This window comes from Chiloscyllium plagiosum, chromosome 10, assembly GCF_004010195.1.
Source record: "Chiloscyllium plagiosum isolate BGI_BamShark_2017 chromosome 10, ASM401019v2, whole genome shotgun sequence".
Lineage (NCBI taxonomy): Eukaryota > Metazoa > Chordata > Chondrichthyes > Orectolobiformes > Hemiscylliidae > Chiloscyllium > Chiloscyllium plagiosum.
The window spans coordinates 81,585,878-81,613,805 of NC_057719.1; the positions used below are offsets into that span (position 1 = coordinate 81,585,878).

The 27,928-nt window shown below is 43.2% G+C and overlaps 2 protein-coding genes across 2 annotated transcripts in view; one reads left to right on the forward strand and one right to left on the reverse strand.

Moving 5' to 3' along the window:
* LOC122554013 (inositol-trisphosphate 3-kinase A-like) overlaps positions 1–9,679 on the forward strand; it is a 75,909-nt gene extending 66,230 nt beyond the window's left edge. The window contains exons 5-8 of the mRNA XM_043698498.1: positions 1,728–1,773; positions 4,187–4,288; positions 5,655–5,726; positions 7,048–9,679. Of these exons, the coding sequence (XP_043554433.1) occupies positions 1,728–1,773; positions 4,187–4,288; positions 5,655–5,726; positions 7,048–7,245 (418 nt within the window). The 3' untranslated portion in view covers positions 7,246–9,679. The remainder of the gene's footprint in view (positions 1–1,727; positions 1,774–4,186; positions 4,289–5,654; positions 5,727–7,047) is intronic.
* An 8,480-nt stretch (positions 9,680–18,159) lies between these two features.
* Positions 18,160–27,928, reverse strand: part of ltk (leukocyte receptor tyrosine kinase) — a 170,718-nt gene continuing 160,949 nt past the window's right edge. The window contains exons 16-21 of the mRNA XM_043698197.1: positions 26,912–27,009; positions 26,633–26,725; positions 25,480–25,581; positions 24,068–24,202; positions 21,124–21,214; positions 18,160–20,022 (exon numbers count right to left, since the gene is read on the reverse strand). Of these exons, the coding sequence (XP_043554132.1) occupies positions 19,237–20,022; positions 21,124–21,214; positions 24,068–24,202; positions 25,480–25,581; positions 26,633–26,725; positions 26,912–27,009 (1,305 nt within the window). The 3' untranslated portion in view covers positions 18,160–19,236. The remainder of the gene's footprint in view (positions 20,023–21,123; positions 21,215–24,067; positions 24,203–25,479; positions 25,582–26,632; positions 26,726–26,911; positions 27,010–27,928) is intronic.

A 27,928-nucleotide genomic window follows, 5' to 3' on the forward strand; every position in this document is an offset into this window, starting at 1 on the left:
TTCAGAGGGTCGGTGTGGAATCAATGGGCCGAATGGCCTGCTTCTACACTGTAGCAATTTCTATGAAATAACTTGCCTCTGTCATCCAACTGGGTGGCACTGCCCTTGCCTATTCACAGTCTGAGAACCAGTACTTCCTTTTGTTGCTCCTTCATTGACGTAGCCACCAAAGCTCACTCCCTATTCCCTCTGCTTTCTCATCTCCACACGGCCTGTTCAGCATATCCTCCAAAATCATAGTGTCAATTCCACGAGTAACATTGACAATACCCAACTCTATGTCACCGCCACCACCTTCCAGTACCAGGGGGTCACAGTTTAAGGATACAGGGTTAGATTTAGATTACTTACAGTGTGGAAACAGGCCCTTCGGCCCAACAGATCAACACCGACCCGCCGAATTGAACCGCCGGCGGGAATTGAACCCGGGTCTCTCGCGCTGTGAGGCAGCAGTGCTAACCACTGTGCCACCGTGCCGCCCATGGGTTGGCCATGTAGGACTGAGATGAGGAGAAATGTCTTCACCCAGAGAGTGGTGAGCCTGGGGAATTCTCTGCTGCAGAAAGTGGTCAAGACCAAAGTATCGAATGTTTTCAAGAAGCAGATAGATATAGCTTTTCAGGTCAAAGGGTACAGGGAAAAAGTGGAAACAGGGTGTGGAGTTGGATGATAATGGCAGAGCAGGCTGAGGGCTACTCCTGCTCCTATGTTCCAAGTTTCAACCCTCTCCAATCGAAGAGCTATCTGATTGTTTGTCCAATGAACATCAATTCTGTTCCGTTAAATATGCTGAAGACTGAAGCTTTTGTCTTTGTGTCCCATCATAATGTCATCTTCCAAACTACTGATATGATTCTCCTGCCAAGCCCCTACCTCCGGCTGAACCGGACTCTTGCATCCTTGCCTTCCTGTTTGATCCTAATGATTCCTGTGGACCTTTTGGGTCAATGTTCAGTGCCTTTAACTTTCTCATGTGGCCACACATTCGGTGGTCTTTAACGGGGCACAAGGCATATGCTGCACTTTCTAGGCTACTGTGCAGTCGTACATACATGTCTTAGCGGGAACATTACTTGAGCTTCCAATGCCAAATCCTGTCCATCAGAGAGATGGCAAATCATCCACACCTCTGCTTCAATACAGCTGCTGCTTAAATCCTTATCTGTATTTCTGTTGTCTCTGGACCCGTTTATTCCATCTGCTGGGTTTGGCTTCACGAAGTTGAGTCCGCTTGAAACTCTGCTGTCCATTTATTAATTCCACTGTGCCCACCAATTGACACAGGTTCCATTTCCATCATTACCTCTAATTGCTATGTCCTTATTCTCGTGCCTAAATGCCTTACTTGCCTTAACTCAATCTCGCTCTGTAACTCCCTCCAGTCCTACAGCTTTCTAAGATGTTAGTGTTTCTCTAAATCTGGCTTCTCATTCATTCCTCATTCATCTTGCTACAGCTTCTTCCCCATCCCCCTGCTTTTCTTGGCTGCCTCAGCTGCCTGAGGACTGAACGCTAGAATTCCTTCCCTTAACTTCTTCACCATTGTTCTTCCTCCAAAAAGTTCCTTAAAACCTTCTTTGATAATGCTTTTGGGTCAACTGATCTCATAGCTCCTTATGGCAGTATTGTCTCACATTTTGATTGTGAAGTGCCCAGGGATGTTTTGCCACATTAAAGGTAATTGTAGAAATGTAAGTTGCAATTATTATTGTGTGGTTTGCTCCCAGTGAAGAGTTGACCCAACTGAATCAAGGTTGGAGAATGGCCACAGAGGTGAGTGTGCCTGATCTCACAGAACCTTCCATTATTCGTCTTACTCAAAAGGAAGACTTGCGAGCATATATGAGCGGATATTGTGGGTCAGTGCAACTGTGTTGTAAAACGGGCTGGCATCACAGCCAAACCTCCACAGAGCATTGTGTTATCCTCAGGAAAATGTGGGAGCATCTGCCACCTAGTGGTAATATGGAGAGTGGCAATATACAGAACATGGGAATTTTGGAAAAGAGCTTGGATTGCATTTGTCATCCATAAAGTGTGTGTATATACTTAATATGCACATATGTACACATACATACACATGAACATACATTATAAACATTCGCAGATTAATAGATACTACTTTCATATCTATATGTAAAACACAAACTTACACAGAGGCAGAGACACGACCTGCCCTTGACAAAATCATGTTGACTATCTCCAATCAAATTGTTGCTTGCTAGATGATTATAAATTCTATCTCTTACAATCCTTTCTAAAACATTTCCTATAACAGATGTAAAGCTCACTGGTTTATAATTACCTGGGTCATCTCTACTGCCCTTCCTGATCAAGGGCACAACATTTGCAATCCTCCAATCCTCTAGTATTAAACCTGTAGACAATGATGACTCAAAGATCAAGGCCAAAGGCTCCACCACCTCCTCCCTAGCTTCCCAGAGAATCCTGGGATAAATCTCATCCGGCCCAGGGGACTTATTACTTTCACACCTCCTCGAATTGATAACACCTCCTCCTTACTAACCTCAATCCTTTCTAGTCTAATAGCCTCTATCTCAGTCTTCTCCTCTAAAATATTCTCCTTTTCCTGAGTGAAAACAGATGAGAAATATAAATTTAGCAACTCTCCAATCTCCCTAGGGTCCACACACAACTTCCCACTTCTGTCTTTCACTGGCCCTATTCCTACCCTAGTCATCCTTTTATTCCTCACATACCTATAGAAAGCTTTAGGGTTCTCCTTTATTCTACCTCTAAAGACCGCTTATGTCCCCTTCTTGCTCTTCTTAACTCTCTCTTTAAATCCTTCCTAGCTAATTTACATCTCCATTGCTTCACCTGAACCATCTCATCTCAACATCACATAAGCCTCCGTCTTCCGTTTAACAAGCGACACAATTTCTTTAGTAAACCACAGTTCTCTTACCCTGTCACTTCCTCCCTGTCTGACAGGGACATACCTATCAAAGACAAGCAATATCTGTTCCTTAAACCAGCTCCACATTTCGAATGCCACCATCCCCTGCACTTTGCTACCCCATTCTATGCATCCTAAGTCTTCCTAATTGCCCTTCCCCCGTCAATAATTCTTGCCCTGTGGCATGTACTTATTCCTTTCCATTGCTAAACTAAACATAATCGAATTATGGTCATTCTCTCCAAAGTGCTCATCTACCACTAAATCAAACACCTGGCCTGGTTCATTACCAAGTACCAGATCCAGTGTGGCCTCCCCTCATGTTGGACCTTCGACATATTGTGTCAGGAAACCCTCCTGTACACATTGGACAAAAACTGATCCATCCAATGTACTAGAGTTATAGTCAATGTTGGGGAAGTTAAAGTCCCCCATAATGACCACCCTGTTCCTTTCACTCCTCCCCAGAATCCTTTTGCCAATCCTCTACTCCACATCCCTGGAACTTTGCGGAGGCCTATAAAAAACTCCAAGCAGTGTGACCTCTCCTTTCCTATTTCTAACCTCAGCCCATACCTCCTCAGTAGACAAGTCCTCATCAAAAGTTCTTTCAGCCACCATTATACTGTCCTTGACTAACAAAGCCACACCTCCCCCTCATTTACCACCTTCTCTGATCTTAATGAAAGATTAAACCCTGAACCTGCAACATCCATTCCTGACCTTGGGTGAGTTTGTGAGAGAGAATTCCTGAACTTGTCTGCAATATTACATTATAACGTATAACTGAAGGAGGATGTTATGGTGGCTCAGTGGTTAGCACTGCTGCCTCACAGCGCCAGGGACCAGAGTTTGATTCCCACCTTGGGCGACTGTGTGTGTGGAGTTTGCACATTCTCCCCATGAATGTGCGGGTTTCTTCCCACAGTCCAAAGATGTGCAGGTTAGGTGAGATTGTCCATGCTAAATTGTCCATAGTGTTTAGGGATGTGTAGGTTAGGTGCATTAGTCAGGGGAATGGGTCTGGGTGGGTTAATCTTCAGAGGGTTGGTGTGGACTTGTTGGGCCAAATGGCCTGTTTCCACACCATAGGTATTCTTTGATTCTATGATGTGAAGCATTACCTGGGAGGAGATATCTCTATTTCAGCAGTCTCCTACATAAATGCCTGCTCTACAGTAATTTTGATTAAGGTTTTAAGTTCTGTTTAGTAGCTGTAACTAGCTGTAGGTGCAAATGTCATGATGTTCTTTTGTTTGATCACAGAGAGCGGATGGCAAAGGCAGCACAAACTTCAAAAGGACCAAAACAAAGGAACAAATTCTTCAGGTCTTTATCGACTTTGTCAATGGAAACAAGAAAATTGTGGTAGGTTATCATCAATGCAAGGATTGAAACTCCAAATATAGGAGGAAAAACACAGACGTAAAGAATTAAAGAGCTATTAAAAAGGGTTGATTGGTCAACATATGGACTAAGACACAAAAACGCTGCAGATGCTGGAATCCAAGGTAGATGAGCAGGAGACTGGAACAACACAGTGAACCAGGCAGCCTCCCCTCCATTCCTCTGACCAACCCTTCCTTCCAGCTACCAATCGGATTCATCCCTTCCATCGACCAACCAGATCGTACCCTCTACCTGTGTTCACCTATCACTACCTCACCATCGCACACTGCTCCCCCCCCCACCCCCCTTTATCTGCAGCTCCCCTTACACCCACCCCCAGCCCTAAAGAAGGGTTAGACCCAATGCTGCCCATTATGCTGTGTTCTTCCAGCCTCCTGCTCATTTACAATATATGGACTAAAACATCATCATAAAAACACATGCTCTCTCACACACTCACTTTTTCACCCACTTCTCTTTCTCTCTCTCTCGCACTAATACTTGCTCTCCCATGCCCATTCTCTCACTTGCATACTCGCTCTAAGCATACATGCTCTTTCATGCAGTCTCTTGTCCACTCGCTACCTCTTTATCACACACAGATATTCTTCACATACGTGTCTCTTTCACACCTCTCTGTCCCTCTCATGCATGTGCTGTCTTACACACAATCTCACATACACTCCCCCTCACAAAAATGCTCTCTGACATATGTTTTCCCATACACCCACTCTCTCTCACACACACACACTCCCCCCATGCATGCGCACACACACCATCTCCCCCTCACATACACACACACACAGTCTTTCTCACACTCACACTCTCTCACACGCACACACTGTCACACACTGTCTCTCTTACATGTTGTCTTACACACTTTCTCATATATGTTCTTCTCACACACACTCTCTTTCACACACACAATCACACAAACCTCTCTCTCTTGCACATATGCTCTCTCTCATACGCACATGCTCTCTTTCTGTGTCTCACTCACCAATAGATTTGCCAGCACTTCTGACCAGACTGGGAAAGTGAAATGGCACCAGCTCATTGTTTTTCATATATTCCTATTCCTGCAACCAGCCATAATGTGAGCGGAGTGAAGCTGTTTGAATATTGGAAGCATCACCCAATCTCCAGGAGAAGGTGGTGCTGCTGGAGGGCATAGTGGACCAGGAGCAGGGACTCTAGCTGATTCCCAATCTGTAGTCTATAGAATCTGGGGCCACAGGCAGTGCAACCATCCACCACCAACTGAGGCCTGCGCAGACCAGGGACAGTTTCTGTTTGATCTCAACCCCCATTGATGTATTAACCTCTGCTTTGTTTGCACCTGAAGCAAGCCTACATGACAAGACTAATGGAGATTCGGAAAGCTCTGGAAACGTCGGAGTTCTTCAAAAGGCACGAGGTAGGGATCACGGAATTGCAGTGGTTAAGGGTTCTGGCCTCCCTATTATAGGAAGGATATTGCTAAACCTGAGAGGGTTCAGAAGAGATTTACCAGGATGTTACTGGGAATGGAGGGTTTGAGTCATAAGGACAGCTGGATAGGCCAGGACATTTTTCAATGGAGCGTAAGTGGTTGAGAGGTGACCTTACAGAGGTTTATAAAATCATAAGGTGTCATATGTCAGGTGTCTTTTTCCTAGGCGAGGGAATCTCAAGACTAGCAGCATGTTTTTAGAGTGAAAGGAGAAAGATTTGAACAAGAAATGGGGGCAATATTTTTACACAGAGAGTGGTTCGTGTGTGGAATGAACTTCCAGAGGAAGCGGTGGATGCGGACACAGTCACAATATTTAAAAGACAGTTGGACAAGTTCATGAATAGGGAAGGTTTGGAGGGATATGGGCCAAACGCAGCCAGGTGGAACTAGTTTAGTTTGGGAACATGGTCAGCGTGGACTCGTTGGACCGAAGGGTCTGTTCCATGCTGTATGACTCGAAGTACCCCTCCTAAAGTTTGAGCAGATAATCAAGGCTGAGAGCTCACTGCTCAAGCTGCTGTCTTTCATATGAGACATTAAATCAAGACTTAGTTCATCCTGTTTTAAAGAAGGGCAAGGGAAGTTCACATCTCCCATGCCCTTGGTAATATTTATCTCCTCACCAACATAATTGAAAATTACAAACCTAGTCATTGTCGTCTTGGTGTTTAGGGGATCTTGCTTCGTGCAAGTTCATGATAACATTCCCAAAATTGCATCATGTTGAAAATTACTTAGTTGACTATTAAAGCACCTTTGGAGATTTCTGAGGATGTGAAAGGTACTATATCATTGCAGGTCTTTCCCTGTCCAAACTTACACCACCCTCTCAAACACCCCCAGCGCGCCTCAAACACCCCCTTCACAATTCCCCCACCCCACCCACATCCCCAGTTTCCACCCGCTCCAACCTTCCAACCCTACAACCCCGTCAAGTACCCCATCTCATCTAATCCCTGGTCAGGTCCAGCACCGCAACCCTCCCCCCCACCACCAACCGACCCTCCATCTCTCCTCCAACCCTGTACACCACAACTCTCTACCCTCCCCAGACCTCCCACAACACTTGCACCAATCCCCCACCCAAATGCCCTGTTGTTTTAATTTAGTCCTTTAACATCCCAACTCATTCTGGTTGAAACCTTTTATTTTTAAATCTCGACATGTAAGCGCCGTGGTTATTTTCTCTGTCTTGCACCTGAGTTTTCTGACCTTCGCCCTTCACCTCTACATGGTGCTGCAGGTTATCGGGAGCTCCTTGCTGTTCATACATGACAAGAACGAGGTGGCAAAGGTGTGGCTGATCGACTTTGGGAAGACCACCAGGCTGCCAAGCGGAAAGACTCTTAATCACCGTCTGTTCTGGGAGGAAGGCAACAGGGAAGATGGCTACCTCCTGGGGCTTGACAATATGATCGCCATTGCATCCAGCATTTTGTGATGCTAGGCCAAATTCCTCCTTTTCCATTGGGCAGTAGGAATATTGTACGGGGCCAGCCTCCCTCGACCTGGATGCGCGCTGCTGTTCAAAGCGGTGAGGGAACAAAGAAAGAGAGAGGACATTTTGGCGAGATGCAACTGAGGTTTCCCCACTGCCGGTGGGCTTTCTCTTGGGTGACTTTGTGTCTTTAATTGGACCCAGACTGTGAATGGGACGCACAAAGGTATCAGAATGGTGGAGGTGACGCTCTTATCTCGTGGGAAATATGGTTGCTATTCACTGTGGAACTGTTACAAATGGTTACTCTCGGGTTTGGCTTGAAATAATATTTGAAGGACAATTGCAATTAGATTCTGCTCATGGATGATATCAATGCAAAGCAAGAAAGTTTGTGGGCGCTCTCCTGAAAGATAAGGTGACTTCCCCCTCACCTCGCACCTCACAATGTCCAGGTCTAAAGCAGAAGTGGCCAACACAGGAAAGAGTAAACGGGGAACTGCAGGCCTGGTGTATGTTATCGTAAAATCCTAGAATCTATTATAAAGGAAGTGAGTACTAGATATTCAGAAGTACTTGTCTGATTAGGCTGATGCAACATGGACTTAGGATGAGTGGATATGTTTGACAAGGTTGATAGCTTTTTGAGGATGTTATGAGCAGAGTTGATTAAGGGAGAACCAATAAATATGGGGTATTTGGATTTTCAGTAGACTTTGATTAAGTCCCACACAAGGTATTTGTAAACAATGAAAGTGTTTGGGATTGGGGCTATTATAGTAACATGGCTTCCAGACAAAAAGTAGAGATTAGGGATAAATGGCTCATTCTCCAATATGACAAGTGGGGACCACAAGGGTCAGTGCTTGAGCTCCAACTATTCACAATCTATATCAATGACTCTGATGTGGGGTCAATTGTAATACAGCAAATTCTCTGTAATCGAGATTCCAAGCATCCAGAATGGGGACTTTAGTGGCATTAGCAACCAGAAAGGATTAATAGTTCAAGAATGACTTTATCAAAAAAGACAACATCACTTATCATGGCCAGATATACCAGGATTTAAAAGTGGCTTGTTTTTTAAAATGCACCTTCATCTTGTGGCAGCAACAGGACCAGTTCTCCCAGCAGCCACTTGTATTCCTCATGAAACCAGCAGATTCAGCTAACCAGCTTCTCTCCATTTCCCTGTGTGGGCTGGTTACTCTATTGGCAGGTGCAGCTGACACAAAACCTGAGAGCCGTGAGGATTTACACAGGCTGAACATGATAGGCAAGAGCCTGTAGATAAGTGTGAGGTTATCCACTTGGTAGGAACAATTCAGGTGAAGAGTATTTCATAAATAGTGAGTAGTTGTGAAATGCTGATGTCCAAAGAGGTCGAGGTGCCCTTGTTCATGTAGGTGTAGCCAGCAGTTCAGAAGATAAACAGTCTTTACTGCAAGAGGGTTTGTGAACAGGAACAAATAAAGACCTCATTTGGAATATTATATCCGGTTCTAGTTGCCTTCCCTAAGGTAGGATAGATTTTGAATGATTCCGCATCCTTCACTATAACACTGATATACTCCACACCCCTCATTATAACACTGATATATTCCACACCCCTCGCTGTAACATCGATATACCCCACACCCCTCACTCTAACACCGATACACTCCACACCCTTCACTGTAACATGAATCTACATCACACCCCTCACTATAACACTGATACCCTTTACTGGTGTTCCCTATATTCTCACTATAGTACACTCCATACATCACCTACACTCCCTGGCATAACAGCCCAGTCTGTAGTATTGCTGCTAACAGATGCTACTCCATTGTATAATGCACATTTCATGTTGATTACTGACATAAAATCAGTGACTTCACTTTTGATTCATTGTCTGTGATTTGGAATGTTCTTATTTGACAGACACGATGTGGATCCCAAGCTCGTCCTTTACTTTCACTTCCTCAGGAGACTGTTCAAAACTGAGTGATACTTCTGTCTTGGCTTCCCAGTAATTTTCTGCAGCTCACTGCCTGGAAAAGGGGTTATTTCTGAATAGAGCTGTCTACTTGGATTATGCTTTATTTATATCCCATACACCAAGTATGGAACACAGCATGGTTTACTTAATGAGGTCTGAGTGGAAGGATATCATGAGTGTCACATAACATGCAAGTGCTCCATTTCACCTTCTCTCATTGATTATCACTGTCATATTTTCTGCAGCGATAAGGAGATTTGGGTTATTGATGAGTTATTTGTATTATTATGGGAAATCTCTTCCATGTGTCACATCTCTCATATGCAGCTTACAAAAACAGGAACAGCTGGAGATGTCAATTCGCCCCCCTCAAGCAAGTCCATCATCCAGGAGACAGTGAGGTCTGAAGATGCTGGAGATCAGAGTTGAGAGTGTGTTGCTGGATAAGCATGGCAGGTCAGGCAGCATCCGAAGAGCAGGAAAATCAACGTTTCAGGCATAAAGCCTTCAGGAATGAGGCCTCATTCCTGATGAAGGGCTCTGGCCCGAAACGTTGATTTTCCTGCACCTTTTCTGCTGCCTTACCTGCTGCGCTTTTCCAGCAACACATTCTCAACCCAAGTCCATCATTCAGTTAACTCATGACCAATCTGTACTACAGTCCATCTACCTAACTACCTCTATACCCCTGATTTACCCTGATCAAACAACAATCTATTAATCTCAGCCTTAGAAATTCCAGATAACGCACCGCATATTAGGGAGATGGTTGCAAACGCTGCACTTTTTGCAAATTTTGCCTTTTGCACCGAGCCTGTCCTCATTTGGGCCCCTTCCTCTTCCTCCATCTCCAACAAAAGTATTGACAAAAAACATTTTCCAACACCTTTCAGTTCTGAAGAAGGGTTATACTGGACTCGAGGTGTTAACACTGATTTTCCTTTCTCCAGAAGCTGCCAGACCTGCTGAGTTTCTCCAGCAGTTTCTGTGTTTGTCACAGCTACAAATTTCCCTTTTTTTGATGGAATGAGCTTCCTGTTTTCCTTTTTAAATAACCTAGATCTTATTTTAGGATCGTGGTTCCTGTGTTCTGATGTTCCCTCATCAGAAGAAATTGCTTTTCCTTACATACCCTGATGAATTCCATGATCACTTTAGACGATTTGACCAGTTCATCCCTCACCAATCCGAACCAAACAGGATAGCAGCCAGCCTGTCTTCACAATTTAATCCTCTCAGCCAAAAGTATCGTCATTTCCGGGGCCAGTTCCTGAGATCTGATGTCGGAAAACCAATGTGTAGAACCTTCACTGCCAGCTTCTCCCTGAAATGGTGTTATCCACATCACTTTCCTCTGCCACTCTCATGACATTTATTTTCACACAGAGCAAGGTGAGTGTCTAGAACAGGCTGCCAGAGGTAGTGGTGGAGGCGTGTACAATTTTATCATTTTAAGAAACATTTAGACAGGTACATGGATGGAGCTAGGAATGAAGGGATATGGACCAAACAGAGGCAAATGGGACTAGATTAATTGTGAGAACTGGGCAGCATGGCCAGGTTGGGCCAAAGGGCCTCTTTCCATGAAGTAGACCTCTGAGGTTGGCCGATCCCCCAAAGGTTTATTCTTCTTGAAAACACAGACTGATCCAATTATCCTGAGATGGCACCAATTTGACAACCTGTCCAGGTGAAGTCTCACTGCTTGGACTCAGCTGGGATGGTGATCCGTTATAAGCTACCTTTCAATGAAGTTTAAATCCAGAATTATTTGCCAGGGATATACTATCAGGCTGAATGGTAGAAGTAATCAAATTCAGAAATGAGGAGAAATAAGGATCTCTCTCCTAATCCACAGTGTTTCCATTACTGAGAGGGTACCCTGTGATTTGGCAGATTACTGGCAGTCAACGGGTTTAACTCATGTCAGTTCCTAGACATTTAAGGCCTTTCAGCCCATACTGCATATGCCAGGTCCCAATCCCTTGCACTGTCCTCATGGCATTGTATTTATTTTCCTTTTCAAGTATTTACCCAGTTCCATTTTAAAAGTTGCCAATAAATCTGCTTCTGACACTCTCTCAGACGATATAATCTGGATCACACCAGAACAATTTCTCCTTATTTCTCCCTCTGATTTCTAAATCTGAGGCCTCTTGTCCCTCGTGTAAATGAAACTGTTTCTCCACATAAACAGTTTCAACATAAACAGTTTCAAACACCTCACACCTTGTCTCTTATCCCATTCAAAATGGCTGCCGGGATAGGTAAACAATTTCTGAAGTGATAAATTCTTCACACCCACAATGAGGGACACTATAGCCAGTGTTCTCACTGGATCCTAAATCTTGTTTTTAATATTTGCTATCCTGGGCAAGTGTCACTGGAATTTATTGCTCATCCCTAGTTTTCCCAGCTAACAACTTGTGAGACCACTTCTAGGTAGTTAACCAAATTGGTAGGATAGGGTTTACATTTCTATAGCGCCTTTCCCCTCGGTGCGTCCCTGAGCACTTTACAGCCAATATAGCGGTTTTGAAGGGTAATGCTGTGAAGGCTGTGATATAGGAACTTGAGCTATTCTTCTTATGAGTGAACTCTTTCGGATTTTGCAACTATCCAACAGCTTCCTGGTAACTGGCATGATTTTTAAAAAAAATTGTGCTTGTGGTCTCAAACTGTCACAGCAGGATTTGAACTCATGTTAACAGTCCAGGGAATCACTGCAACACGTCAGAGTTGCTGCACATCAAGGAGGAAGCATTCACAGAGAATGAGGGATTGGTGACTCACTCAAAGGATGGCACCACAAGGTGACAAGTGGAGAAACTTTCATAGAGAGGGTAAAACCTTGGGGGGAAAAAAGAGAGACAGTGTGAATCAATAGGAGCAGAGAGAATCAGAGGAGAAAAAAACTGATTTGGAGAGAAATAAAATGGAGAAAAGTTGAAAGCCAAAAGTCTTTATTTTATATAGCCCTTCAGTACTGTGCCTGGAGTGGTTTGGTCATTTTCTTCTCTCTGCTGTTTTAGTTCCATAATCTGTGGTCCATTTTCTCTCTTCTGGGAATAGAATTCCATGAACTTAAAACAAATTTTTAGGAAAAAATGCACCCTGATGGGCTCAAAAGTGTTAACCACAAATGCACGGTCTCACCCTCCATGAGGAATGAATTTGAGTGCGTCTCTCAATGCAGAAATGCATTCGAAAATCCAGTTCCCAATCCTGCACAGATCAGTCCAAGAATCATTCGGGGAGCCACAACTATAGTATTGCTCAGGTCAGACCATAGTTCTTCAACTTCAAAAGAAGGCATTAGAAGTCTCCTGATCCAATCCTGTATGCATTATCACTTCTGTATGTTGTAAGGTGATATGGGATTCAAAGTCAATGCGAACTGCACAGAGCTTTGCTGGAAACCAAAACAAAATCCTGGAATCTTGCAGTATAGAGACATAATTGTGAATTTTCTAGTGTATGTTTCAAGTGGGAATGTAAAGTATTCTGAGGAATCTCTACTGTACATTACTGAACACTACTGATAATTATTGGTGTGACTTTTTTTCTGACTGAGTTTAGGACATATGCTGTACAATAAATCATTCATGTATATACTGTGTTTTGCAATAATATTTGCTGCTATCTCTGTGACCTCTCGCAGCCTTAACCCTTCTATAATTTCCTGGTAAGTCTTTATCTAATCTTCAAGACTTTCCAAGTTTGGCACCATTCCCTGCCCAGAGACTTGACCCTGTACCCCAGTATAACATACCTTGATGAAAAGCTTGCCAATGTATGGGCCATACCTTAACCTCATTACAAAACAATTCAGGAAACAGATATTTCCTGGAAGAGATCACAGATACAGATATTTCCTGTCTTTTCATCTTCTTGAGCTTTGGAAGAAACCAAGGATTTATCAATAACTGCCAAACTACAGCGAGGTGATAGTCCCCTGAGGAGCTTAAGACCCATCTCATAAGAATTTGCTTCTAAGTGCCCTCAGCATATCTTATTAACAGTGCTTGAAGTATTAAAGGGACAGGCCAGGCTCTAACTTGGCAGAATGCAACATTTGGTGCACTGTGTAATATAACAGTCTTAATCATTGTGAAACAATCCATTTGCTGACTTAATGTGAAAAGTAGGGAATGTAGACTCAAACTAAAGGTGCTGACCAAATGATGAAATTCAAGATGATGTAACTGATTGCATGACCCTGACATCAGCAAAAGAGACAATACCAGTCCAGAGTGAGCATGCGGAGAGAGAGGTCTAGGACTCTGCACTAGAGAACCATATGTGAGAATCCACAATGTACAGATGGAAATAAAGAAATGTTACAGTATATAAAGAGATGACAAGCCTTATTTAGAGACACAAAAGAATCAGTATGTGCAGATGGTACTCCAGACTGGTAGCTCTCTGTGCAGGTAGCTGGGCTGGCTTGAAGTAAAGCAAACCACATCAGATGACACTCTTTATGAGTTCCAATTCAGATCACAACACACTGTGGTATGTGGTAAGTAGTTCATTTATTAGTGAAGCAGTAATTATAAATTCAGACACTGTTACATGATTAGTGCTTGAATGTTTCAGTGGATTGTTATCTCAAAGAGCAGTATTAGGAAAACAAAACTATTAACAAGCATAAAGTAGAAACGTGCTCATATCTAGCGCACATACCAACTTGATTTAATCTTCACGACACAATTGATGTGGCTGTACTTAACTGTATCATTCTTGAATCATCAGGCAACTTTATTGATGCAATTCTACTCCCTAATAATGGCTAAAGAGGTTCGCACTTGATGCAAAACAGCCACATAAGTGACTGTCGAAGTGCTAGGCTTAATGTAGCAGAATGTCATTGTCTTTGGCTAGTGCAGTACTGTACACAGTTAGTTATTGTCATGAGTACCCCACTTGGAGGGACAAAGAAAGTACTTGCATTTTTATGCCTTCCATGACCTCAAGACATACCAAAGTGTCTTACAGCAAATTACTTTTCTCAGTCTAGTCACTTTGTAATGTAGGAAGTTCAGCAACCAAGTTACACACAGCAAGTCCCACAAATAGCGTTATGACAGTGACAAGATGTTCTTGTCAGCTGAGATATAAATGTTTGTCAGGACACCAGCAAACCCATCTGCTGTTCTCTGAAACAGTGCCATAGATCATTTTAGATCTACCCGAGAGAGTTGGGCAATAAATTCCATTTGAAGTCATAAGATTCTAGTGCATAGCTCGCCAGCAGAAAACTGCATGCATGCTGCATTGGAAATACGTCACTGGAGTTTACCAATCTGCTAGGCTTGAACATCCAAATAGTGTTTCACCAGCCCATATGCCATCTCTGGTTTTGCAATGCATCCATGAACTGAGTGGGTGTCATTTACTTCTCTACAATGGTATCACAACCAAACTAAGACACTAAGCGTAACCCAGATTTTCACACTGTGGCACTTCCCAGAAGGAGCAGTGGATCAGAGTTTCACTGACAAGGCCAACATTTATTGCAGATTCTGAATTGTTTTTGAAAAGGTAGCCGCAGTGCACATGTGAGATGCTCCCACAATGCTATTAAATACAGAGTTCCAAAATTATTGTACTGGTAACAATAAAAGAATACACATTTCCAAAATAAAGATAATTTGTAAACCCAAACTTTGAAGATTACGAGCTTCACTTGTGTCTTGGTCTTCCTAAATGGTACAGCCTTTGCTAAATTGGAGTCTTCAGGATAAATTTGCACAATTTATTTCCTGAAAATGCTAAAACTCTTTTAGACTTCTGTACAATTAATTCTAATGAGGAGACTGGATTCAACAACTTCCTCACAGATTGATAAATTTATGAGCATTTTATCCCAGTGAGAGGGTTCTATTCCAGTTATGATTTGACCCACCCCATTGCATTGTGCAGTATTCTCCCTGAAATAGCTCATTAATATTGTGTCTTCACAGCCAGAGTATGGGCAATTTATCCTTCCAGTTGAGGTAGAATTTCATTCTTTTCTGTCTCTCTCAGTAGAGTTTCTTCCATCCTGTGATTTCCATCTGACATCAGCTCCACTCCTACAGAATTCCAAAGGCAGCTCAATCTACAGAATTCATATGTGTACAGGGACCAGATGCCAAATTTCCAAATTTACAGATAGCACAAAATTAGCTGGGAGTTGAGGAGGTTTTGCGGGAATTTGGACAGGGTGAGTGAATGGGCAAGAAGGTGACAATTGGAATATAATCCGAATGAGTGGGTCCATGTTGGTAAAAAAAGGCACAATATTTTTTACATAATCAGAGATGAGAGCAGCTGTCCTTGTCCATAAAAGCTAATGTGCAGGAGCAGAAACAATTAGGAAGGCAAACAGTATGTTAGCTTTCAGCGCAAGGGGATGTGAGCAAACAGGTAAAGATGATTTGCTGCATTTGTATAGAGCCTCGACGAGACTGCATCTGGAGTATTGTGTACATGTTTGGTCTCCTTGCACAGAGGGAGTGCCATGAAAGTTTGCCAGATTAATCTCTGGGGTGGCTGGATTCTTTTATGAGATTGACGACACCAGGCCTGTATTCCGTAGAGCTTCAAAGCATGTTATTGAAACTTAGAGAATTTTTGCAGGGTAAATGTCTATCCCCTGTTGTGAGTTCAGAACCAGGGGTCACTGCCTCAAAGTGAGGGACAGGTTATTGAAGACTGAAATGTACATTCTTTTATCTTCACTTGGAGGGCGGCAGATCTATGAAATTCTTCACCCCATGGCATCTCGTGATACTAATGACAGCAAAGGATATGGGGATGCTGGGGAATAAATAGTGGAAGGTAAATGATCAGCTGTGGTTTGATAAATGGTGGAGTGGGCCAAGTGGCCCAAATGGCTTACCCCTGTTTCCTATTTTGCCCAATCACTGGTCATCACTCAAATACCATGGGGAAACTGAGATGGTATTGACATCAGTTTTCAACAATGATCTTCTCTCATCACCATTAATTCTTCTCTTCCACATCCACCCCAGCCCTCACTATGTATAATATTGCTCCCACCCTCTATCCCTCAGTACTGACCTCATGCAGAAACCCTGGCTGATGTTTCCTGGCCTTTCCCAGCCTCAGGCCAGAAACTAACTCTAGCCACTAACACCGCCACGAACTGAATTGAAGCTAATGAGGAACTGAAAACTAGGCCTCTTTGTGACAGCCAGCTATCATGAGAGCTCACGCTTTTGTGTTAATCATCTTTAATATGCAATTTATGAGACATTTTTCTGTAGAGAGATGACCAAAAAGTAAAAGATGCAAAAGTCAACATAAAAGAAATTATATCTTAATACTATTGTGAAGCAACAATGGTTTCTGCTCCCCTCCCCACCCCCAGAAGGAATAAAGAAACATTAGACCTTCCTTAGACCAATGACAGAGTGTAGAACATGAACTAAATTACTATCATTACAACATGAACCAAATAGCACGCTTACTTAGACCAATTACAATCTGTGTAACAGAAACAGGAGTTGAGATCGGTCAGACCAATCACAGTCTTTATAACATAAACAAAAACCTGAGCGTGATTAGAACAACAACAACTTTGTATTTATAGAGCGCTTTAAATGTAGTGAAATGTGTCGAGGTGCTTCACAAGAGCTGTGATTGGACAAAATGTGATGACAAGCCACGTAAGGAGATAGTAGGTTAGGTGCGAGGCTATTGACCTGAAACATTCATTTTGTTTCTCTGGCCACAGATGCTGCCTGACCTGTTGAGTGTTACCAGCACTTCCTACTTCATTTTCAGCATCTGTCATATTTTGTTTTCAAATAATCCCGTCCTTTCTTGAATGTATGCAAGCTAAGAGGATAACAACTGAAAGTTCAGGAGAAACTCAGCAGGTCTGGCAATTTCTGTGGAGAGAGAGAGAAAGACAGTTTACGTTTCAAGTTGAATAGGACGCTTTTCAGAAACCCAACTTGTAAATACTTAAGGTTTCTTTCTGCACCGAGAATTTACACTGCTTTGTTTTTATTTCAGACTTCTAGAATCCAGAGAATTTCATTTTTGCTCGTCAATTGAAGCAAGTTAGTTCTCTTCAGCAATTGAGTTAAGCGCATTAGTAAACTACTGAGCTTCTCACATAAAAAATAACTTATCAACTGTGACTTGACATTAACTATTATTTTAAAGTTATCTCACAGTGTTTAACTACCTGATCAAGCTGAAAAGATTCGACATTCTGGGTCTACGTAATTGGCACATATGTTTACATTTATTGTCAAAAGTCCAACCTCCAAATCCTCAATGTTCAAACCAAAAGAAATATTTGGACAAAATAAATATAAACTGTTGCACAGGAGTTAACATAAAGCAGGGTGTTGAATTATCTTCGCAGTCCTCCAGAATCGCTGAGAGCAACTAATGAGTAAAAAATAAGACATTAATCAAATGCTGTGTTCACCCATATCTATGTAAACAATATTCAACAACATTGAAAGGGGATTAGTTGTTTGACTGAGCAGGGGGGGAAAGATGTATGACAAAACACCCCATCCCACATTGGCCACCTTGCACTCAATGCACTTCTAACTGAAGCTAATTGGAACGTCTGTCTATCGCACTACTAAATCCAGCGCTGAGCTTCTGGAGCCATCTTTGATCATTCACTGTTAATTAATTTTGCTGAAGTTACTGTCTTCTGGAAAAACCTTCACTTGCTCAGAAAGAACAAAGAGTCAATAGATCAGTCTTCATGTCTACAACCCATAAGACATTCAACAGACTCTTATGCATGTGGGGGGATGGGTTTTCTGACCAAATCATGGTGGACCTGGGACAAGAATGATCTATTTGAAATTTAAAGTCAAAGATTTATTGAAAGCTTTCGGAGAATTTCCCACCATGATGTAAGTGTGACAGAAGCCAGGAAGGTTAGGGGTGGGGGTGGGGAGGGGTGGAGGGGGGGGGAGGGATTGGTGGTTAGGAGATGCTGAATGGAATTGGATGGTTAAGGTGAGAAGCTTGTGTCAAACTATAGGAACATCAGACAAATACTCAGTTACATAGTCCCCATCCCAATTGTTGTTCAAATCACTCCCCCACTCCAATTCTCATTTCAGATCAAAAAATACTGAACAAAAAAAACTGGACACTTCTACAAAGACCAGTCTTCGAAGGGGAACACAGCAAAAATCAAGTTGTAGCATTTCTTTCTGACACTAGATGATACCAAAAAGCATCAATGCAGTTTCTTCATGAATCCTCTGTTAATAAGTGACGTTTCTCCCCAGTATATTTCTTCGGGTTGCAGGGATACAAGATGCATGTCTCTCAATGATTCTCAAAGTACACCTAGGGGTGATAACCAGGGATAAAGCTGCAGCTCATAATGATTTCAGATGGACAACTCTTTAAAACTGGTGCGAAAAATTGGGAAATAGTTGGTCGAGGTATTTCAATGGTTCCAGTGTTGGACTTTCAACATGAACTGTAATCCCAATCTGTACCATCAGAACATTGGATCTCCCCTATTAAAATAAGTCAATGACTTCAAAGAACTAGCCCTTGCCCACTCTCGCATTGCTGGTGTCAGAAATGTAAATTCTAGCATCTTCTGGCATTTGGACTGACCACAACGAGTCAATCGGATTAATCAGTTCTTTGCTGGGCTGTTCCATAGAGAAAATGGCACTTAGCCAAGAGTTCAATTTATGAGGAGGGGGATTTGAGGACCAAAGTGGAAACTGCTACAGATTAGAAATCTTCTAGGCTACATACTCTTCCTATCAAGTCAATAATATCAAAGAGAAATGAACGGAGTGAATCCTGTCTAGACTTTTAATGGCTTTCCAATCTGATGAGATTGCTTATTTCCAACCTTGAGCCCCATCAAGATTTCCTGGCCTTGGAGGAGCTCGCAATCCAATCTAGGTACAGTGTCAAATGGAATTGTGTCTCTTTGCCTCTTATGGATTTGAACTGAACTGAGCAGATCCAGGCAATCTGGCATGTGTCTCAGATCCTTATACAGAGGTGATACTGAGGTCTTCTGACAGTGACAGGCCTGAGTCACGATCTCTTGCTGACTTCTCTGGGTTGCAAAGGCAATGCATTTCCTTGTTGACAGCTGGTATTTTCTGCCTGGAACCATCCTCCTCACCTGCATCCGATGGTAGCTGCGCACCCTCTATATCACAGCCCAGGTCATCATAAGCATAGTTGATGTTTCCGCAGGGGAAGCTTGGAGTTTTCAGAAGAGACTGGCCTCCAACTTCTCCAACTGGGCAGTGGCTATCTGGGGAAGGGGATTCCCGGGAGCTTGGTGGAGAGCTGCTGTTGCAATCCAAGCCCGAATCTTCTCTCTCAGGGACGTTCAGTGGCTTCTCTGCCACCTCAGAGAGTGCCACTGCTCTCTGGTAACTCTCAGAGACCCAGGATCCATAAGTGGGGTTCCACAAGGTTTTGGTCTGGTTGATCTGCCTCTGCTCCTGCTGAGGTTTAGCCTCGGAGGAGTGACCGGCCCCAGCTTCATAGTAAAGCCAGTGGCCACCGACAGGGGCCATCTGATGGCTGCTCTCCATCTTGGCACCAAAGCTCTCTCCCTTTGGAAACTCCTGAAGGTGTTGGAGCTTCGATCCAGATTGCAGGAACTCCACCATCTGACTGGCAGCATGAGGGGTGAGACCCGAGCTGACCCTCAGCAGTGGGGTCACACCACCAGAGCTGTCAGGCCGCATCACCGTATTCCCTTCGTCCTCTGCCGTTGGGCCGTACTCAATGGGGAGGAGGGTGTTGACAATGTCTGGATCCTGAAAATGACAAACAAGGCAATTAGACCATAATGCGGACTTCCAGTTACAGAGTACAACAGCAAAGAGATGATGTTGAACTTGTATAAGACACTCAGCTTGAGTAGTAGAAACATAGAACCATTGAAATAGGATAAGTAGGCCATTCAATCCTTCAAGCCTGCTCTGCCATTCAATGTAACCATTGCTGATTATCCAACTCAACACCCCATTCCTGCTTTCTCCCTTTAGTCTTCAATACATTAGAACAGCGTCTATCTAAAACTCTTCTGTGGACCTGCAAACTAGTCTGACTTCTGTCCCCCCAATCTGCCTGTCAGTCAGACATCTTACTGCATCTTGACTGACACTCAGGCCTTCATTAAGACATCAGAATCAGTGCAGTCAGGGTCACTTTGGGCCTTGTTTTACACTCATGCTCTTCAAAACCACCAGCCTTTGTTTTCATAGAATCCCTGCGGTGTGGAAGCAGGCCATTTGGCCATCGAGTCCACATCAACACTCCAAAGAGTATCCCACCCAGCCTACACATCCCTTAACATTATGGGCAATTTAGCACGCCCAATTCACCTAACCTGCACATATCTGGACTGTGGGAGGAAACCAGAGTACCCAGAGGAAACCCACACAGACATGGGGAGAACATGCAAACTCCACACACAGTCGCCCCGAGGTTTGAATTGGTCCCTGATGCTGTGAGGCAGCAATGCTAACCACTGAGCCACTGAACCACCACTTTCTCTTTGAGGCAATGGTTCCTCAGCTGTCCCTCCCCCTGACATGCTCCCCCAAAAACATATTACATCTTTTCTCCATTGAGCTCATAGTCTGGGAATCCGCAGTTACATTATTGTTAAACATAAATTTGGTTGCTTTCTATGAAGATAGCTCGATCAAATAAGTTCAACTGTCACCATGTGCCTGATCCCTTAGCACTTTTTAATTGCCTTGAAGAATAGCTGTTTATTCAAACAGACTAGCTTGGAACCCTATCATTACAACAGAGGAATATCAAGCGGGGTATTAAAAATGAATCTGATTCCACTGGCCTTGTGTGTCACCAATTCTACCTCCTATGTTTCTATTGAGAATGTTCCGTACTTGTGTGCAGTAGTTAATTCTTTCCAATATGGTGGAGAAATCAGGCCTGTACTCTGGTCGGTGCTGCCAACACTGGGTCATAATGCGATACCTAAAGGAACAGAATCAGATAAATTCACCCAATGCCCTCGTTTGCCAATTTTTAAACAAAGTTATTGTGACAGGAAGAATTTGAGTTTACATAATATCATTCATGATCTGTAGCCATCCCAAAACCCCTTTAACGGACTTCTGAAATCATCATGGTTATAAACAAGGAAACACAATGACCCAATTGTGCATAACACAGTCCCACAAACAGCCACAAATAATGACCTGATATTCTGCCTTCAAGATATTGGTTGGTGATAAATATTTGCTAGGTTTCTAGAGAAAATTCCCCTGTTCTTATCAGAAGAGCATTTTGGGATCTTTTACACTTACCTAAGGGTTAGCATCTCACCAGAAGGATTGCTTCTCAGATGTTGCATCAATTCTACAGCGCATTGGAGTGCCGACCTGGATACTGTGCACAAGTCTCAGAAGTCCTTTATCTCCGTCAGTGGAGTGAGTGTTGCCACAGTGCTATGAAGTGCTTCACATTGTATGAAGGAGGCCTTCCCATTTTTCTCTCTTTGTCTCCTTGACTGTTTGTGCAATACCTATCCCTACTGTAGGGTTAAAGATGCATAGTTCTGGTATTGGTTTAAAGTGAATTGGACTTCTTTTTATTTACAGTTTATTGTGTATGTGTTTTTGATTTACAAATAACATTTGAAATTTTAACACAGCTGAGAGATACTCAATGCTGGAAAACCCTGAGGTTGCTATGGAGAAAATTGCTGAGGATGGATAATAAATCGAAATAAAAGTTTTTGGGTTTGGTTTTAAAAATATAAGTAAGGGGGAGGAAGGCTAACCTGGAGACTGAAGACAGCTGGTGTACCTTATTTCATCAAATAGCTTAGATCTATGTAGTTAGAGTGGAGGAGGAAGTTTGAGAGAATGGGACAGGGTTCTGTAAGAGAGATGTCCACTGTGGAAGAGATACCAAGAGAATGTCTAGTGAGTCTGTGTCTAGTGGGGACATGGTTTGTGACTGTCAGTAATATCTTTACTGATGCCAGGAAATCACATTGCTAGGAATATACCAAAGATGTGAATGATGATCTGCGTAGCCAGACAAAAACTGTAAAGAAACTCTTTTCCAGATATTTTGTATATTTTAAAGCCTGTCAGTGTAAAAAATATAGTAAAAGAGATTAAGCTGGGTTAAGTCCACTTAATGGACTGAGTTTAAGTTGAAGCTTATATTTTGTTTAAGAATCATTATTTTAATTATTCTGTTTAAATATTTAATCATTATAACTTATATTTAGTGTTGTTTGAGATTGGACAATAAAGATTATTTTGATGTTTTACGTTACTCCCTGGAATTCTGCTACAAATCTTCTTACCCTTGCTTCATCCGTGTATTACATTCTTTAAATGTCTGTGGCCTATCCTAACAAATAGCTGAATAAAAACTGCAAGAACTGCAGATGCTATAAATCAGAAACAAAAACAGAAGCTGCTGGAAAAGCTCAGCAGGGCTGGCAGCATCTGCGAAGAGAAATCAGAATTCACCTTTCCAGTCCAGTGGTCCTCAGGGTCACCTTCAATCCGATTTCTCTTCACAGATGCAGCCGGACCTGCTGAGCTTTTCCAGCAACTTCAGGTTTTGCTTTTAACAAATAGCTGGTTTTCCAGAATCTTCAAAAATAGATAATAACATATGGCATGTTTTATATTTGTTTTCAAGTCCTGTTCCTACACACAAGTCACCATTGATCTGTGAATCTCAGCAATGAATGTATTCAGCTTTCTGAACAGTGGAGAGCATCATAACTCCCTCCCTCCCTGGATGTCCATGAATCCACCATCCCACAGAAGATGATCAGGAAGGAGGAACCATGCTGATATCCCTTGCCTTGATGTTGAGGCCAATTATTGTAACTCTGGCGTTAGAAATGTTCTGCCCATGAGCACAACCAGCACCATGTTAGAATACTAGACATGGGGCTCCCACAATATCTGTATTTTTATATGGACTGCAGTCTGTGATAGTTGGATGCTTCTTTCCTGAGATTACAATAGTGACTATATTTCAAAAAGTACTCTAATGGCTGTAATGTATCTTGGAATGTCTTCAGGTTGTGAAAGGTGTAATTCCCTACTGCCTATATTCAGTAGTCATTGATCCTGTGGTGTTACAGTTCACTCAGTGTTCCATGCTGTTATGGCAACAGGTATTTTTCTGTGCAAATTGTGGTTTGTAGCAGTGGATAATAATTGTAGATCTGTCACTATCATGGATCTTAGTTTGGATTGTGTCCTTGGCAGTTAGGGTTGATAGAGACTGTGGAAAGTGCAGCTGTTGGTAAACTTGATCTTATATTGAGCAACGTTTCCTAGGTTTGGCACAAGCCTTCACATAAAGCCACATAGACTCCATTGCTGTATGATCTTATAATGTCGACCATCTATTTACATTTTTAGCATTAATCCTTTACACCATAGGAGAGGTTGCAAATTTGCTGGCTGATCAACAAACTCTCCCAGTTTTACCTCCTGCTACTGGAAGGATTTGCAAATTGAATCTCAATCTGTTGGACTGTGTCATGAACACACCTTCCTTGGCAGGCAAGTGCTTGAGTTAGATATGAATGTGAAGCTTCTGGACGAGAGACAGGAACGCTACCCACAACCTTCACTGAAACTGATCCATCAATTTTATTGGCCTCTAGTCAGCAATGCTGTTGAGCCTGTACCTAATAATGTGAGTCACCTCTTTCTAGCAATATGAGTAATCCGATTTGAGTCAAGTGTTCTGATTCTGGTTCGGTAATATTTAAGATTAAGCCCTTCCCGGTGTTGTTGCACCTTACTAGTCAAATTCATACTAACCTGAATCAAACATACTTACACAGGGCCTGGGCATTTCTTGGGTGGATCCATTCTTCCACCACTCGTTACAAACTCCAGGACTTCCTGATTGCTTTTGCAGGGGTATGGCATGTATCCAAGTGACAGAATCTCCCACAGCAATACACCAAATGACCTACAGTAACATTTGAAACAACGAAAGAACTTAGTGCTTACTTTCTTATCCTGGGAAGGTCCTAGAGGCACTTTACTACCAATGGAAGTTTACATGCTGAAATATAGGATAATGCGGCAAACAATTTGTGTTCAGAAATTTGTGTTCCTGAAACAGCAATCTTCCACAAACAATCATGTGATAATGACCATATCATCTGTTTTTGGTGTTAGTTGAGGGTTAAATATTGACCAGACTCTCTGGGAACCATGTCTCAAACTGCTGCAGCTAAATGTCTGGATAGGCTTCTTCCACAGATCAAACATTCAAACAAAGAACAAAGAACAAGAACGAGAACAGGCCACGCTATTCAATAAGCTCATGATTGATCTGATTTTAACTTAAACTCTACATTCCTAGACATCTCCGATGATGCATCACCTCCCATGGTCATCAAGGGTCCATCCAACATCTTAAAAATATTTAAGTATTCTGCACCGTCTTCCTTTTGAGGATGGGAATTCCAAAGACTCTCAAATGTCTAAGAGAATTTCTGTTTTACCTCACCTCTGATTTAAATGAGCGAACCTCTTTTTTAAAGTAAAATACTAGTTCTGGATTCTCCCACAAGAGGAAACATCCTTTCCACATCCACTTGGTCAAATCCCCTCAGGACCTTATATGGTTCAATTAAATAGTTTCTAACTCTTCTAAATTCCAGAGGAGATAGGCCTGGCCTGTCTAGACTTTCCTCATAAGGCAATCCACTCTTGCCAGGTATTCGCCTATTCCTGGTTTTCTCTTCATGGATTTTACACTCTCTTGTTTCTCTAGCATGTTGGATGTTTGAACTCACTCTTAGAGGCTGCACTCCTGCCTAGACTGCTACTGCTCTGAATCTCTTGCATCTTTAGCTTGTGCTTAACTCACTCTCGGTAATACTGTTTCTCTTCTGTTCCTCCTTGCATCTCAACCACATCTTTCTTTTTGTTGTGCTCTAATAGGGAAGTTGTAAACTCTTTGAGTGATAAACAGGCACCAGAGCAGGTTGGAATTTAATGCCCTCCCCCAAGGCCAATTCAGGTGCTGAGGTAATGGGCAGGAGGGCGGCAGGTAGGTTCTCTGGAACTTTCCCACCTCTGCTCCATAAAGAATGCGATGGAGAAGCTCATGAACCAACTGGAGCTCACAAATGGCCCAGCCAGTGACGCCTAGATCCCATGAGTGAATAAGTTTGACCTAATTGAAGACCTGATTTACCATAACCCTTGTTGTGTTACAAGGGTCTGTTATATTACCATGTATCTGTCTTGGAGGTGAAGATTCCTTCAAGGAAAGCCTCTGGAGGCATCCACTTGACTGGCAGCATGGCACGTCCACCTTTTCTGTAGTAGCTTGCCCTGGATTCAAAGATGCATTAGATGAAGGAATAATAACTACACCTATAAATGCAGCCAAGTTTCTGAAGATAACTCCTTCCCATACTATCAACAAGTTCATTTTATAATAATTCCTTGTGACATTGTAATCCATCTCAAGATCTTTCCCGGGGTGTTATTAAAAAACATTTGACACTAACGTGGGAGAAACAATCTGACAACTGAGAGACGGTGCCAATGTCAATGAAGTTGAGCTGTCTGAGGTCAGTGTACATATAGACCCAGATGGAGCTGAAAATGTGTTGCTGGAAAAGCGCAGCAGGTCAGGCAGCATCCAGGGAACAGGAGAATCGACGTTTCGGGCATAAGCCCTTCTTCAGATATAGACCCAGATGTTGTGCTCTTGGATGAGACAAGGAGGTGCAGCCTATTGGTGAGAAACAGAGGGGCCTAGAATTGATCTTTGAGAAGCTCCAGGCTTGACTGGGGACAGAGTGAGAGCAACAGAAGAGAGGTGTTGATGCGCACAACCACCTTAAAAGCTCACAGATAACTAAATCTGCACCATGTGGTTAGATTAGATTAGATTCCCTACAATATAGAAACAGGCCATTTGGCCCAACAAGTTCATACCGATCCACCGAAGACCAACCCACCCAGACCCATTCCCCGACCCTATATTTACCCGTGACTAATGCTCCTAACTCTATGGGCAATTTTGCATTGCTAATTCACCTGACCTTTGGATTGCGGGAGGAAACTGGAGCACCCAGAGGAAACCCACACAGACACAGGGAGAATGTGCAAACTCCGTACAGACAGTTGCCCAAGGCGGGAATCAAACCTGGGTCCCTGGTGCTGTGAGGCAGCAATGCTAACCACTGAGCCACCATGCCACCCTACGTGAAGTGTGGCTTAATAGATGTGTTGAGACAAAGATGATCTGATGCCTAGTAATGGGGTGGCACACTCTGACATAGAAGTGTTTGTACAGGTCTGGTGATCAATTGGAAAGCTGCAGTACTCACTTCAGCTCAGCTCAGCTCAGGCACATCAATTATTGATGGCATACCTATAAATATCTCGAGCCATCCCGAAATCTCCAATTTTGGCTGCTCGCCTGGGTCCACTGCAGGTTAGTAAACAGTTTCTTGCTGCAATGTCCCTAAGAACAAGCAGACGCAGAAACAGAATTAAATACCACTGACACCGATAAATACAAGAGCTATTTATACACATATCTGCAGTATAATTACTGGTGTGACCACAAAGGGCAGAACTATTTAAACAAACAGACATCCATTTTTCTTCTACCTAAAATAAAGTTGGAAAGCTGAAAATCATGACAAACCTGTGTATAAAGTGATTGTCTTCCAGGTATTTGCAGCCACAAGCTATGTCCTTGGCCATGTTCAGAAGGTCTAGCATTGTCAATGTCGATACATGCGTCTGAAACAGAGTAACACATGGAGCTGGTGTGAGGTGCTCCATTCAGGGTGGTCCAAATATGGGGAGCATTTAAAGGCTTCGATCAATTTCAGATCAGTCAGTGAACCGCAATAAATAAATTAGCAGCTACTCTTTAGGTAACAAATTAATTATTGATTAGAGTGGTGCTGGAAAAGCACAGCAGGTCAGGCAACGTCCGAGGAGCAGGAACCCTTCATCAGGAATGAGGCTGGGAGCCTCGGGGGTGGAGAGATAAATGGGAAGGCGGTGGGGCTGGGGAGAAGGTAGCTGAGAGAGTAATAAGTGGCTTGAGCTGGGGGTGACGGTGATAGGTCGGAGAGGAGGGTGGATACGGATAGGTGGGAAGGAAGATCAACAGGTAGGACAGGTCATGAGGAGGGTGCTGAGCTGGAAGGTTGGAACTGGGGTAAGGTGGGGGAAGGGGAAATTAGGAAACTGGTGAAGTCCACATTGATGCCCTGGGTTGAAGGGTCCCAAGGCAGAAGATGAGGCGTTCTTCCTCCAGGCGCTGGTGGTAAGGAAGTGGCGATGGAGGAGGCCCAGGACCTGCACGTCCTCGGCAGAGTGGGAAGGGGATTTGAAATGTTTAGCCACGGGCGGTGGGGTTGATTGGTGCGGGTGGTCCGGAGATGTTCTCTGAAGTGCTCCGACCTATCACCTTCACCCCCACTTCCATTCATCTTCTGCACTCTCAGCTACCTTCACCCCAGCCCAAGCCCCATCCCCCTCTCATTTATCTCTCCACCCCCGAGGCTTCCAGCCTCATTCCCGATCAAGGTCTTTTGCCCGAAACGTTGATTTTCCTGCTCATCGGATGCTGCCTGACTTGCTGTGCTTTGCCAGTACCATTCTAATCTTGACTCTGATCTCCAGCGTCTGCAGTCCTCACTTTTGCCTC